This window comes from Rhinopithecus roxellana, chromosome 7 (assembly GCF_007565055.1).
Source record: "Rhinopithecus roxellana isolate Shanxi Qingling chromosome 7, ASM756505v1, whole genome shotgun sequence".
Taxonomy (NCBI): Eukaryota; Metazoa; Chordata; class Mammalia; order Primates; family Cercopithecidae; genus Rhinopithecus; species Rhinopithecus roxellana.
Genome location: NC_044555.1, coordinates 112824766 through 112839076, shown reverse-complemented (window position 1 = coordinate 112839076; position 14311 = coordinate 112824766). Strand labels below are relative to the sequence as shown.

At 35.8% G+C, this 14311-nt stretch overlaps 1 protein-coding gene across 3 annotated transcripts in view; it reads left to right on the top strand.

The window, feature by feature from the left end:
- The window catches only part of ATP11C (ATPase phospholipid transporting 11C), a 208000-nt gene extending 193949 nt beyond the window's left edge, over positions 1-14051 (top strand). The window contains exons 28-30 of one of the 3 annotated variants that reach the window (XM_010388750.2): positions 2348-2501; positions 8665-8769; positions 11439-14051. In XM_010388750.2, the coding sequence (XP_010387052.2) occupies positions 2348-2501; positions 8665-8766 (256 nt within the window). In that variant the 3' untranslated portion in view covers positions 8767-8769; positions 11439-14051. Of the gene's footprint in view, positions 1-2347; positions 2502-2620; positions 2687-8664; positions 8770-11438 lie in introns of those variants that run through there. The other 2 variants (XM_010388752.2, XM_010388751.2) reach the window with 2 other exon arrangements.
- The last annotated feature ends 260 nt before the right edge of the window (positions 14052-14311 follow it).

The window sequence follows — 14311 nt, the reverse complement described above, 5'->3', positions numbered from 1 at the left end:
AATCTTACATACAAAATGATTCTATTTTATCACAGAGATGTGAGTCCTATGTTTATGTCCCTTGAGTCTTAATTAGAAGAAACTCTATTTTGAAAAGCTTTTTAAAAATAAAACCTTAAGAAATAAAAATATGAGAAACCTAATCATTTAAGGAAGTACCAGCTTTAAAAAGTATAATTACAGCATATATTTGGTACCTCCATAGGTAATTAAGAGCAATGAAGCTGAAGGAAGTCTCTATTTTCTTTAATAATATACGAATAAATCAAAGTTGATTAAGAACATACCATATACAATTGTAGTTCTGCCCAGAGTACCGTAATTCTGTCTATGAATCTATGTAATCAGCATCTGAACTAATTATGCAAAATTTCTACAAGAATAAAATGTTTCTAGCAAACTCATTTTCAACCCTTTCCAGACTATTCCTTATTGATGACAATCAGTAAATGGATTAAGATATTGTCACACCTGTTTCCATTCATTAGTGATACTAAAAATGAAATGTTAATCTGTTTTTTATTTTATCACCTGAAGTATTATCATTAAGTGGAGTTGAGCCACTACATGAATATAGACTTATAAAGCAACCAGTAAAATGTGACTAGAAACAATGTGAAACTTCAGCTGAATGTGGTCACAACTAATGTCTCTGGACATGTTCGACCCTGAGGCATTGAGTCACACCTGTCTTTGGGGTTGGGTAGTGAGAATGATGACTTCCGAGCCCCAAACCACATCCAGAAGTAATAGTGTTTATTTTTTACTGCCCTACTACAAAACTCCATAGATGACATGGAGGTTTAAAAAAAAAAAAAAAGGCCGGGCGCGGTGGCTCAAGCCTGTAATCCCAGCACTTTGGGAGGCCGAGACGGGCGGATCACGAGGTCAGGAGATCGAGACCATCCTGGCTAACACGGTGAAACCCCGTCTCTACTAAAAAATACAAAAAAGTAGCCGGGCGAGGTGGCGGGCGCCTGTAGTCCCAGCTACTCGGGAGGCTGAGGCAGGAGAATGGCGGGAACCCAGGAGGCGGAGCTTGCAGTGAGCTGAGATCCGGCCACTGCACTCCAGCCTGGGCGACAGAGCGAGACTCCGTCTCAAAAAAAAAAAAAAAAAAAAAACTGGAGACATTAGTCAGAATGTATGATGCAAAGGAACACCCTGTGACTAGCTGTCATTTGTCATCTGGGCCCCTGTTGTGGCTCAGTTAACTGCCTAGAACATTATTCAAGGTGTTCTTCAGAATTCGAGTGAGGTAGAGTTCTGCAGAAGTCTTTTCCATGTGGCAGACGTTTCCCAGAAAGCCTGTGTAGCCTAGGCCTCATAAATTTTTCCACCTCCCTGTTCTCACTTTTATTCCACAATCTAGTTTTCATAAAAGTAGAGCCACAAATTCAGTTTTATCATGTTACATAAGGGTGCATGGACATTAATTTTTAAATGAGAAACCAAATTATCTTCAGGAAGCATGATGTGTCATCTAATAAACAGGAACCATAGTTATCTACCTGGAGCTCTTAATCCTAGGGCAGTCTGATGTGCATCCTGTCCTTAAGCAACCAGTTCTTCCCCCTCACCTTCAAACAACAATAGCTTCACCTACTGAGGCTCTCTGTGGTTCAGCTCAGACAGAAGGGAAGGGAAACAGGCTGTGCTTCTCAGTGGCCACTTAACAATGAAGTGGATGACTCAGAATGAAGTCTAACTCCAGAATGGGGGTTCCCACTGGATTTCTGGATTCTAAGGCTTAATGTCCATTTAGAAGTATTCTGCTCTGTGTCAGCCTGTTTGGCACATACTGTTAATATATTTTGTGGATGACAATGGTAGATTCCTTCCATTTGAGAGACATGATAAGCTTCTACTGTCCTTTTTATATTTACATAGTGTTTTTATTGGGGGAGAGTTCCTGGGGGAGAGTTATAAAAATGTCTTTTGAATTTCTGAATACAGAACACAAATCCATCCCCATCTTAATAAAACAGCTGAGGAAAAAAAATGCTTGTTAGGATAAAAATGAACCATTTCTCTTGAATGTCTTTGAAGCACCAGCATTTTCTAATGCATGTGAATAGTTGCCAGTTGGCAGCTTTAGAATTCATTGCCTGATTGTTTTCAAGTCAAATGCATTTTATTGTCTTCTTTCTCCTTTATCATTCCTTTTTTCCCAAACATTTGGTAAATGAAATTTGTTTATTACTTTGGGATATTCTAGAGAAAATTATTTTTATTAATGTATGTAAGGAAGATTCTTTTTAAATACAAAAGACATTTTAATTAAACATCCATTTCATATGACAGGAATTGATTTGTTTTTCCATCATGTATTTTCTTTCCACTTCAGGCCTTTTCTCAAGCAACAGAGAATGTATTTTGTATTTGCCCAAATGCTGTCTTCTGTATCCACATGGTTGGCTATAGTTCTTCTAATATTTATCAGCCTTTTCCCTGAAATTCTTCTGATAGTATTAAAGAATGTAAGAAGAAGAAGTGCCAGGGTAAGAACTAAGTTTATCTTATAACCTGATTTTTGGAAGGGGCCTCAATACCTGCCATGAGCTAAAAACCTGATTTAGAAAATTACATTAGTTACAGCATGTTAAACCCCTCCTTACAGGTTCATCACTTAATTTCTTCTTCTGCATAAAAAGTATAGTAAAAACTTCGTTATCCAATGCAGGTGGTAAGTAGATTCCTTAATAGTGTTCTATGTGACCTTCAGCAATCCATATGGAGTATCTCCTATGCTCCATATGGAATTTTAAAAGGAAAAAATTATTTTATTTTGTATTTAGCCTAGAATTTTCACACCAGGAATTTCCACACCAACATTTTCGCTTTAAACTTAGAAATTTCCCTGTGGGCTGTTTGCAGATTTTTTTCAGTTGATAACACCAATTTGCCTCTTTCAAACCTTTCCCCTTCCTTTAATTATAGTGCTGCTTAATCTCTGTGTTGCTTCTAGCCCTGTCTGTCCAGCAGTATATTTGAACCAAAGAGAATTCCCTGGATGTGGTTTCTACATCCTTAGCCTCTGGAACACACTCATAAAAATTCAAAATAGTTTTATGAGTGTGTTTTTATTTTTCCTATTAAATTGTAAATTTCCTGTGGGAATGAGAAGTTATTTTTTCTGCTGCCTCATTATGATATCTTTTAAACATTTTTTAAAAAGTCTTTACAGTGAAATAGGGAGATGAGCATGGAAAATAAAACTCTTGGCAGATTTTGACCAACAGGCTAATTAAATATGTCATATTCCTGCCAACAGTAGCTGATTTTGTTAAACAAAACTGTTTCTGTCATATTGACACCAACTAGATCTTGTAGCACCTCCAAGGCAGTATTTTCGGGTAATATTCTAAGCTACGACTACCTGACTTATTTGATAAATTTGCTAACCAGTTTAGCTACAAAACTGTTACATCATGATTTTGTTTTTGCCTGTTGAATTGATAGAATCCAGTGGTTGATATTAGATAGACATGGGGATCTGAAATGATTAGAGTAGGAAAACCTTCAGTGATTAGAATTGTAAAAGAGGGGTTTCATGTTACAAGTCAGTGTCAGCCCCAATCAAAAAAAAAGAGAACTGTCATAGGGTACATTGATTCTTCATATACAAGGCCAGTCAGTGTATAGTTAGTTGGCCAGAATTGCTCTTAACTCCCAGCTTCTGCATGTCTTACGGGCTGGAACTGAACACAGTAATGTTAGCTTAGTTATGACTGCTATACTCTAGTCTGGTGTTTTAGGATGGAAAAGTTGCATTGAAATACCTGATTATGTCTCAATATCAGTTGAATAGGGATAAAACAGGTTGATACAACAGACCACCCAGAATGTCTCAAGTGGCAGTTTGCATGAAACCAAATAAACTATGTTGCAATAAGAAATGATTTGGGGCTTTTTATAATAGAGAATTTTTCAGGGAAGGATTTCCAAGTTGCTCTTCCATCCTCCTTATTTGGGAGAATACGTTGGAGTGATTCTAAATATGTCTCTTATTTGAGGTAATGGAACTCATTTTAAATAATGGCTCACACCCAGCTACATGGTCTAAAGATTATAGAAATATCTCAGAAAACAAAACCTTCAAACATACCATCTTTTTTCTTATTAGGCCCTCTCTTTAAAAAGTTAGACATTGGCTGGAGGTGACTCTTACATAGACCATTAAATTGTGGGATGCTACTAAGCAGTCACAGATAAAGACTTAGAGCATTTTTTTTTTTTTTTTACACGAACAGATTCTGAACTTCTGTTGAAAGTATGGAGTTCTGGGACTGCGTCCTTTCTTACTTAGCAGCATAGACCGTTGGCAGGGGTTTAGCATGAAATTTGTTATGGGTTATGTCTGGCATAGGAAGAATTCTAGTGTTGTGCTATAGCTTGGCATGCTGATGTGCTAGAACAACCAGGAAAATTTCCATAATCATTTTCATTCATGCAATCATTCATTCATTTATTCCTACCCTCGTTGAACCAATAAACATTTGTTGAACCACCTGCTGATGAACATCTCTCTTTACATCCAATGTCTGAAAGGCTAAATGGTTTTTCAGACTCTGCGGGATTTCAAGAGTTGCAAATGAGGCAACATGCTGTGGGCACTCAGCAGCGCTGCCTCTTTTTTTTTTCTTATGAGAAAATGCAAGAGCAAAGTAGTGCAATATGAATGCATAAAGGCCTACTGCAACATGGCGGCCATGGCTATTCTGATAAGTCACATCTGTTTATATAAGGCCCTATTTGGCTATATCAAAGAGGCGGAGGCCAACTTCTAAGATAAGGGAGAAAGAGTATGTTACTTTCCCCCAAATATTTTAGTCTTCATGCTCAGTCACCAACAGTCTGACACTCTGTGTGATTTCCTACTTTGTTCAGTATTCCTTGCTAAGACATTGGCCTCATTTTAAAGAGAGGCAAAAGATACTGGGTCTGCCCCATATCCTGATAGATCCCCCGATGTGGTCAAATGTGTGTCTCTACCTAGAGTAGAAGAATCCCTGACTTAAACCAATAAGTATCGTGGACACTTTATACACACAGCCAGAAATGTGGCAGGTCAGCTGCCAGTGCTATTCTTATGTGGGTCTTGGCAGCTGCTTTGAGAAGGGGACTTAGCAGTGTGTAGTGAAAATGTCTCTGGCATTTGAGAAAGAAGCCAAGCTATTTATATTTCACAATTACAAGAGCAGCCTTATGCTGAATTCTGTTCAATTCAGCGTACCTTGCCTGAGGGCCCATTATGAGTTAGCTACTGTACTAGGTGTTGGTAATTCACGGATGAATCAGATGTGGCCCTAGCTCACAAGGAGCTCTCACTCTAGTTATAAGGAGCATTCATATGGAATACTTTTGTAAGCAGGTATTAAACAGAATAGCAGAATCAGTGATATGGCTTGTTTTAACACAATTGAGCTATTTCAAATCACTACCTCCTGAAACCTCCAGTAAAATCGCTAGTATGGCAGCCTCCACTGCAACTGAGTTCTGTCATGATGCTAGTATTAGAAAGAATTCCAGTATCTTCAAATATAGGTTCTCTCAGTTGTTTAACTCAAGGGTTATAGTTAAGCCATGTATCCATCAGCTGTATTTTTAGCACTGAGGTTAAGTTTTTTCCCCAAAGTTCCATTGTTAAGAATCCTAGAGTTTTTCTTTAGCTTTATGAAGTGACAAAGCTGCATAGCAATGCTGTTGATGGTATATGATGAAACTACCATTGAGCACTGAACAGTGAAACAACAGGATAACATCTCAAGGAAAGTTCAATTATAGGATTTTTGTATTTCAAAAGTTGTTTCCCCCCTAAGCATAGTCATTGGCTGTCTGTAAATCAGTGAAATATACCTGGACTTTCTGGCCAAGTAGCAAATACCATTTCACATTTCCAATGGAGTAATTTCCACATATCCTATGTGAAGTTTTCTTGTGTAAGTCACCACAATCAAAAAGGAGGCTTAACTTTGCCGAAGGTAGACAAAGGAAGACTATAATTTAATGGGATTGTACCCAGCAACATGGCCATGCTTAGCATGGGATGTCAGCACAAACAGGAAGAAATATTCCATTATGTAGAGAGCTCTTTCAGAGTGGCAGACAGGGAAGGGAAGAATGTCAACTGTCTGAGCCAAATTCCCAGAGAAAGCACTTTGGAAATTTTGGAGAATATAGTTAATCATTATAATAATGATGATTACTATTATGATTCTTACAGTGTCGTATACAACCATGGGTTCAGAGGGCAATAGCCCTGTTAGCTGGATTAGACAAAAATAAAGTTTAAACCTAATGTCGTGGCTGTTGAGATGGGCCTTTATCCATCGGCCTCTTTGACATACTGCTAATTGAGCTGGTGTCAAAGCTCTCTAGGTGACTGCAAAGGAATGTGGAAATTTCATTCTGTTTTAGCTCATTATCTCCTGTTTACCCCACCCCACTGCCAATTGCTAGCTCTATCAATTTTTTTATTGCTTTAGTTCTTCTTTCCATGCTTTCTCCTGCTTTCTGTACTTTCATTTCCTTTATAAAGTAGTTTTAACACCTAATCCATTAACTCCTAGTATTTCTGCTTCATAGAAATACTTTTATCTCCAGTGGTTGGATACAAGTTTTTGAGCACACCAAAACGTGCTTACAGTTGCAGTCTTGAATAGATAGGTTTGTGCATTAAACACGGGGGTGGGGAACTTGGTATCATGCTAATCTTGTCACAGGGTTTTTGCCCATAAAATAGAAGATAGAAACAATTAAAATCTTTTTCTCAGAATCTAAATATTCTCTAGCTTTATCAATTGGGAATTTGCATTCTACCAATGTCTACCAGCTTTCTTCATTCCACCAACTTTCTTCACTTAAGGTAAAAACAAGAAAAAACGTAGTTGTCAAAACATGAATAAATTATTTACCTTTAAAAGTTTAATGGTTTATTAGAATCTTCTGTATACATATGTTACTTTAGCTGGTTTCTTTTACAAAGCCCATTTTAAGTCACTAAGTAGACAACATGGGTAATCTTTATTAGCAGAGTTGTTCAGCTCATCCACATTGTTGACCATTCATCTTCTGTTTTGCTTGGGCAATGCCGAAACTGAGTCTGTAAATTACCTTATAATTTCAGGCACAGAATCAGAAGGAAAAAAAATAACCTTAGGTTTGCTAGTTAAACTTTATCCATTTTTACTTTTCTGGGTGTTTTAAGGGGAAAAAAAATAATACCTAGGTAAAATTTAGCCTATCTTTCTAAAGAGGACTCTGTAGGAAAAACAGGGAAACCATCAAATTAGGTTGTAAGAAAGGAAGTTAAGCATTGGTCAGAGGCAAATGGGACTGAAATGTAATATCACCAAATGTTTTCTCATTGTTATTTTTGATTAGGTTTTTATCCTGCAACTTCTTAAGAGCAGTCAGTCCCTTCATAGTGTATCTGTACAGTTGGATAGGGGAGATAATTACTGCAAGATAGATTGGTGATTGGCAGTGGACCCTGGACATAACTCTTTGACCAATGGATTTTGAACAAATGTAGGATAGTGAATTAATGATTAGAGATAAGTCTTACTTTAACGAGAAGCATATTTTAAAGCTATTTTATTTAAAATAGTCAATTTTCCCATTAACAAAATAATTTCAAATTGATATGTAGAGAAATAGTAGTTGGCACATAATAATAGACTATTCCTATCTCTGACTCTGCTTTTACTTCAGAAAATAATGTCTTCAAAACTAACATATCATTTCGGCTTCGAATTCTCAAGGTTTCTTTTTAAATGTCTTACATTTGAGAGATTATTTACTTTTTTTTTTTTTTTTTTTTTTTGGTTTTTGCATTTCTCTTTTTTCTACTGCAATTTTCCACCTTTTGTGCAATTGTGAACAAGGTAACGAAACGCCTCCCTTCCTCAGGAACATCTACTATCTTCATGCTTTCTCAAACTTCCAGCAATCACAGTTTCTCTTGGAGTGAATAAGGTGATTTCCTTTCTTAATGTACCAACTTGCTTGCATTCTCATTTGCCTGACACCATTTTCTGATTCTTTATGAAAAATTACTTCTCATGACTCATTTTACATCTTCTATTGATGCTTAGAGTATTTTGTCATTTTCTTTTAATCATGTGTTCACCTTCCAAATTGTCACACTGGAGAGGAAGTAATTTTTAAAAGCTTGGACTGTGGGTCTGTAGTCTTCATTGATCCACGGTATGCAGTAGCCATGGCGTGTTAGAGCTAGTCTGTTCACTAGGACAGGAATGTTTTGCACAAATTTCTCTTTGTTTGATATACTCACAGCACCGGCACAGCTCTCAGAGGTGTTCACCAAAAGGATGGTAAGGTTTACTAATCAAACCATATTGACTCATCTTACCATATTACTTATCAGTGCCATTCCAAAAACCCAAGTTTGCCACATACTACTGTTGTCTGTTTACTTCTACCACAAAAACAATTCGAGTTGGAGACTTTCTTAGGCCTTTGAATGTATTCATTTGAATGTTACACATTTACTATATAGTGTAATCATTTGTACTTTTGGTCAGAGGAGTAGTCTATAGGAAATGATTTTTTCTTTTACCTTTTTTTTTTAAATATATAATCACCAGGTAGGTTAACCAATTTTCACATGCTTTAAGTATCTTTGCCTCACTATTACAGAGAAATCTGAGCTGTAGAAGGGCATCTGACTCATTATCCGCCAGACCTTCAGTCAGACCTCTTCTTTTACGAACATTCTCAGACGAATCTAATGTATTGTAACAGGTACCTAGTGTTAAACAAATGGGCTGGCTTTAAAAAAACAGATTAACAGCATTATAAAGAAAAAACGAAAATATCACTCTCTAAATTTTCTCTGCTGTTGGTGTGGTGAACTTTACAATTTTCTTTGCAAAAATATAAAGATGCATTACTTGGAATATGGGGAAATATGCATTTAAAATTTGCTAAGCTCCTCAAATAAAATGTTAAACATTTTTCAGAGCCAAATGTTGATACAGCATATTTAATTTGTAAGGGGCAAGTTGTGATGGCAAGGCCATCATGTGAAAATGTTTGTTAATATTGATCAGGAAATATAACTGATTTATAAAAATCATTTGGAAAATTAAAAATAAATATTCCAAAATTGCATCTGTATAATATCAAGCCAGTTTAGCATTGCATGTTCTCTTGGGAATTGTGTGAAAATAACTAAATGTGTTTGTACTTTCATGTGCTGTGTCTGTGTGTTTGCAGGTACTGTATACACTTATGTCCTTGTAAATGTCTGATCTCCAAATATATATCAATGAACCAGTCTAATCATAGCTTTTTTAATGTCAAGTTTTATTCAAGCTAAATGTTTCAACTTTCAGAGGGAAAATCTTTCATAGCCATTCAGGGGGATGCTTGCCTAATGATATAAAATGCTTTATAATAATGTTTCCAGAAAATGATTAAATTCACTTTGTAATGTATTTCATTTACCCCCAGAAATATTTAGGAGGAATTGATATGCCATGAGAGGGACCCTTGAACTCAGAATGACTCCTTTATGTGTAGTCTGTATTTCCTTCAGGGGGGCTTTAACAACCCACACCTCTGGAGGTCTTTTATCCATCCATAGGAATTTAGAGTAATTCATGAACAAGGCTTCCAAGCTATGTCAGCTTAGAAACAACTCTACACAGCTTAGCGCAGGGCCATCTTTCATGCACACATAAAAATTAATGATCATCACGAATAAAATTGTGGGTTAGTTCACTTTGAAGCTAATAATTGCAAGTCCACCTCATAGGCCCATTTTTTTCAACAGCTGTCGACTCTGCCACCCTCTAGCAAAGAATACAAGTTAAATTAATGGATTGAATCCATTGATTCTTCTGTCTTCCTGGAGTTCATCAGTCTGCATCTGCACTGTTATTTTAGAAGCAGACTCATTTTACCACAGTTAGCATCCTTTTACCCATTTTTAAACAACTTACCTGTGTATCTTTTCCCTTAGTAATAAATCTGCTTCATAAGTACCCTTCAAAGTCTTTGACCCCTTTGTCCCAGATTGCCTTGCTGTAAGCTGTGTGATGCATTTTAGCTATATTGTTTCTGGCTAATTTTGTATCCCCCTGGATTGCTCTCTTTAGCTTCGTCTGTGGTTTGGGGGACTGGGCTGGATAGAAGACACCGCTATTGCTTTTGGCCTCTCCAGGGCCTTATCTCCTTCAACATCTAACATAGAACTGAGGAAGTATTTTTTAAAAACAATTTTCTTATTTTTAGTGTAGTTATTTCTTCCAGGAATAGATTTTCATGTGACATTATTTCTCCTCCAAGGACAATAATTCGCAGCTAGTTTAGGCATCTGGTTTGTTCCTTGGTTAATAAGGAAACTACCTAACTCCTCAATGTGAGTTACATTCTCAATATGAATGACAATCTTATTTTGGTTAGAGTCGCCATGACCCTGCGGAGCTACCGGAAAATGTATTAGCGGTTCTGGAGAATGTGGAACATAAATAGAAATGGAAGATATTCTGATGAACTTCTAGTCCAACCATGGCAAAGGAGGTGTCCCAGAATGGGAAGAAAATAGCATACTACTTAAGACCTTCCACTACTCAGGTTCAAAAAGATTGAGTTTTAGAGTGGAGAATCAGGCTCCCTGTTTTGACATACGACTTCCATTTCTTAACATACTTGACTTACACTTAATGATCAGTTTGTCTGTCATGCACCATCCTGATCATAGCATTTGATGATGTTTAGAGGACAGAAAAGAATCTACAAATTTGATAGGGAAATATCCATAGTTTCTCTTTCAAAAAGATGAAGCATAAGAAAAAAACAGAAGAATCAATTGACTCATAGATACATGATCTACCAAAAGGAAAATTGACTTCCATATTGTAGGGGGAAATGTGCTTCTTTCAGTAAAAAGGAAGAATATTTTCACAATAATCTTCCAAAGCTGGATATATCTTCAGACTTCCTCTGTCAAAATTAACACATCAAGAAAAATAGTAATCTAATCATTCATCAAACATTTCCTGAGTATCTGCTGTGTGCCAGACACTATACTAGCTGCTGGAGATAAAAGGTGAATAAAATGTTCCTGTTTTCAAGAACCTCCCAGCCTAGAGGAAAAGGGATCATAGCAAGCAAAACCTCTGCTATGGTAAATAATCCCAGAGGTAGAAAGTATTAGGAGAACCCTGGAACAATCCAAAAGCAAAAAGCAAGCCTGAATCTATTCAGCTGACAAATGAAGAAAGGATTAAAATCTGGTTATAATGCCACTCTTTTTTTCCCCTGCATGTGAATAAAACTTGGCACTTTGTTAAGACAGTTGCTTTACTCTCATAACAAAATTTACTACTTATTTCTGAAAATGCTTAACAGATGGTTTCACATTATTAAAATAAGCCTTTTAAATCTGTATATTTTACATTTTTCAGAATCCGAATCTTGAACTGCCTATGTTATTGTCCTACAAGCATACTGACAGTGGTTACAGCTAAAAAAGAAAGCATGAAGAAACAACTACAAAAAGTTACCGTCTCAGGATACTTGATATGCAACACACTAAACCACTCTCACGTCTAGAGTTCACAATAAATGTTCATTAAAATACCAAATGATTCTCTTAAGCATTTACAATTATTGTAAGTAGCCTTTATGGCCAAAGCTGTAAGTTAAGAATTATATGAAAGTCGAAAGCAAGAATACTTAGAATTCTGGCTTTAGATAGAATAATATAACCAAATGGGTTCTCTTTTAACCCATGAACTTTGTGGATGGATTTAAATACAATAGTATAAAGTAGAAGTTATGCAATGAGAATGAATAGATTTTGCTAATATTACTTTTTTTGCCTGGCAGAAGAAATAGACTATTTGGATCACATTTCTCGTTCCTCCTAAATAATCATCTTAATTTTCTTTTTCAAAAGTACATAAGGAATACTTGAAAATACAGAAGGACTAAATAGTATCAATGCATCGGACGAAATAGTTAATCCCTTCTGTTTACCCACGTGCTACTTATGTCTTGGTAGAATATTCTTGCCAAAAAAATACCTTGAACGCTTATGTGGAAAGTGTTAACTTATGGGTATTTTTGTGGGAATAGAAAAAAATTGTTTATTTTTTATTCTTCTGAATTAAACCCCACTTATGGGTGTAAGCCTACTAGACTTGAAAATAAAGCATAAAACATTTCCAATCACTTAGTAGCCCCTCAAAGTAGTTAGGAAATAAACAGATTTTTCCAGTGTTGATTTTACTGGGATCTGCAATAAGGTGGTTTTAAACCATAGTTATATAAAAATAAAGGTCATTCTGAACATCAGCCTTTTATAATTTTATGTGAAGAGGAAGAAAAATAGCTTATTTTAAACTGTTGATGGTTTTTATTTGAAAGAGATAGCATTTGTGCATATATGCAGTGCTTTTTCTTAAACTTGGCCAACTTGGAAAGGGGGAAGGATCCACCCCAAAATAGTGGTTCAGCTTGTAGAGCCATGACTCTGTGAAGATGAATGTTGTCTCTTAACTTGGACAGGGAAATGGTCTAACTCTAAACCATGAGACTGACCTTGGTAAAGTCCTTGACTAGCTGAGCTAGAAGGAAGGTTTAGCCTTCTAATTAGCTCACTTGAAACATAAATGTGAAATGTCTTAATTCAATGTTAAACACATACTTTTTTGGATATAAATGACCATATTTATTTGACTGCTAGTTTTTTTTTTTTTTTTTTTGTCTTTCTGGCATGCCTGTACTATTATTACTGTTTATATTGTACCTTGATTTGGAAAAGTATTGGAGTTAATCTGTATTATATTTATACAGTCCATATGGCACATTTGATTCTTCCACATATATTTTGTGTTAATGTTTAGGTATGATTTTTTTCTAAATTCTAGAAAAGAACATAATTTCAGTTATCAGAAGCCATTCCATCGTTGTGGACCCTTTTTCATTATTACATTTGCTCTCATATATCAGTATTATTTTTGAACATTTTGTTACATGTCATTCACAACTTACCTAAGTGCGCTGTGTTCTGGTAGCCCGTATTTGAGGTAAGCTGCTGAAAACAAAGTCTCTGTATTCTTTGCCTATTCCAAAGAGCTAAAAAGTCTAACCCAGGAAAGCTTTTGATATTTTGTGCTTGTTTTCTTGTTCTTATGGTTGTTGTTGCTGTATTATTATTGCTGTTTTACATAAAATCTATGGGAACTGTGAATACAGACAAGAGAGCCACAGTAGAGAGGCTTGTTTAATGCAGTACCATTGAAGAGTTAACAGAATAATCTAGTAGAAAAGTAACTGGTTGCATGTAAAATTCCTTCCAGCCAGAAAGAAAGAAAGGATTAAGGGGGATTTAGAGTTATGTCTCAGCTACACATTACATTGTGACACTGCAGCTCAAATTCAGAATGGCAATGATATATGATATCATGGCCTAGATCCTTGAGAAGCACCTGGCTTTCCTTTTTAAAAGATACTTTACTGAAGAGCTAAAAAATGGCTAGTGTGGTGTTAGCAGATCGAATAACTTGAAATAGACCATGTATTCCTAGCACTACAATGTAATCACCCTATTTGTGACAGAGAAAGGGAAAAAAATGTAATAATAAGATCATCTGCCTATAATTTGAATAATTTTGAGCTATCAGAATGTCTTTGTAACTTTCACAACTGTTGTCCATTGTTTGAGGATGTTACCTACTAAACTGAAAACATTCATTCCATATCTACTACATATACACCAGCAACAATATAAATGTAAGCCTAACTTTGCAAAATTCGTAATAATTTAGTGATGGAATTTTTTAATAACATGCAGTATATAAATGTGCAGATTTTATGCGTGTTGACAAAATCATTTTTCAGCTTGCAAAATGGGACTGCAATATTACATTTTTCACTTAAGCAGTTTTTTACATCTACGTTATTGCTTTCTAAAATGAATGTGAATGCCATCTTTTATGACTGCAACTTGCCTTTTCCATTACAGAAATTTTTGTTTGATGTAATCAATAAACTTTGGTATGATATGATTGATATATCAGCCTCGTTTTTTTGGAAAGGTCTCGGTTTGACATTAAAATAATGTGGAAGCAATTTGTTGATGGGAACTAAGTTTCTAATTTCTTCTTGACCTGCACAATTAAAAGAAGTTTGACCATTTCTACATGAGTTCAACTGGTGTTTTATGGCAGTACCTAATTTGGGGAGGGTAAGATATTTGTAGGAGTTTTTAATAACACTGTACCTTGTTAGTGCATAGATAAAAGTCCAGCCAAATCAGCAAATAGATGTTGAA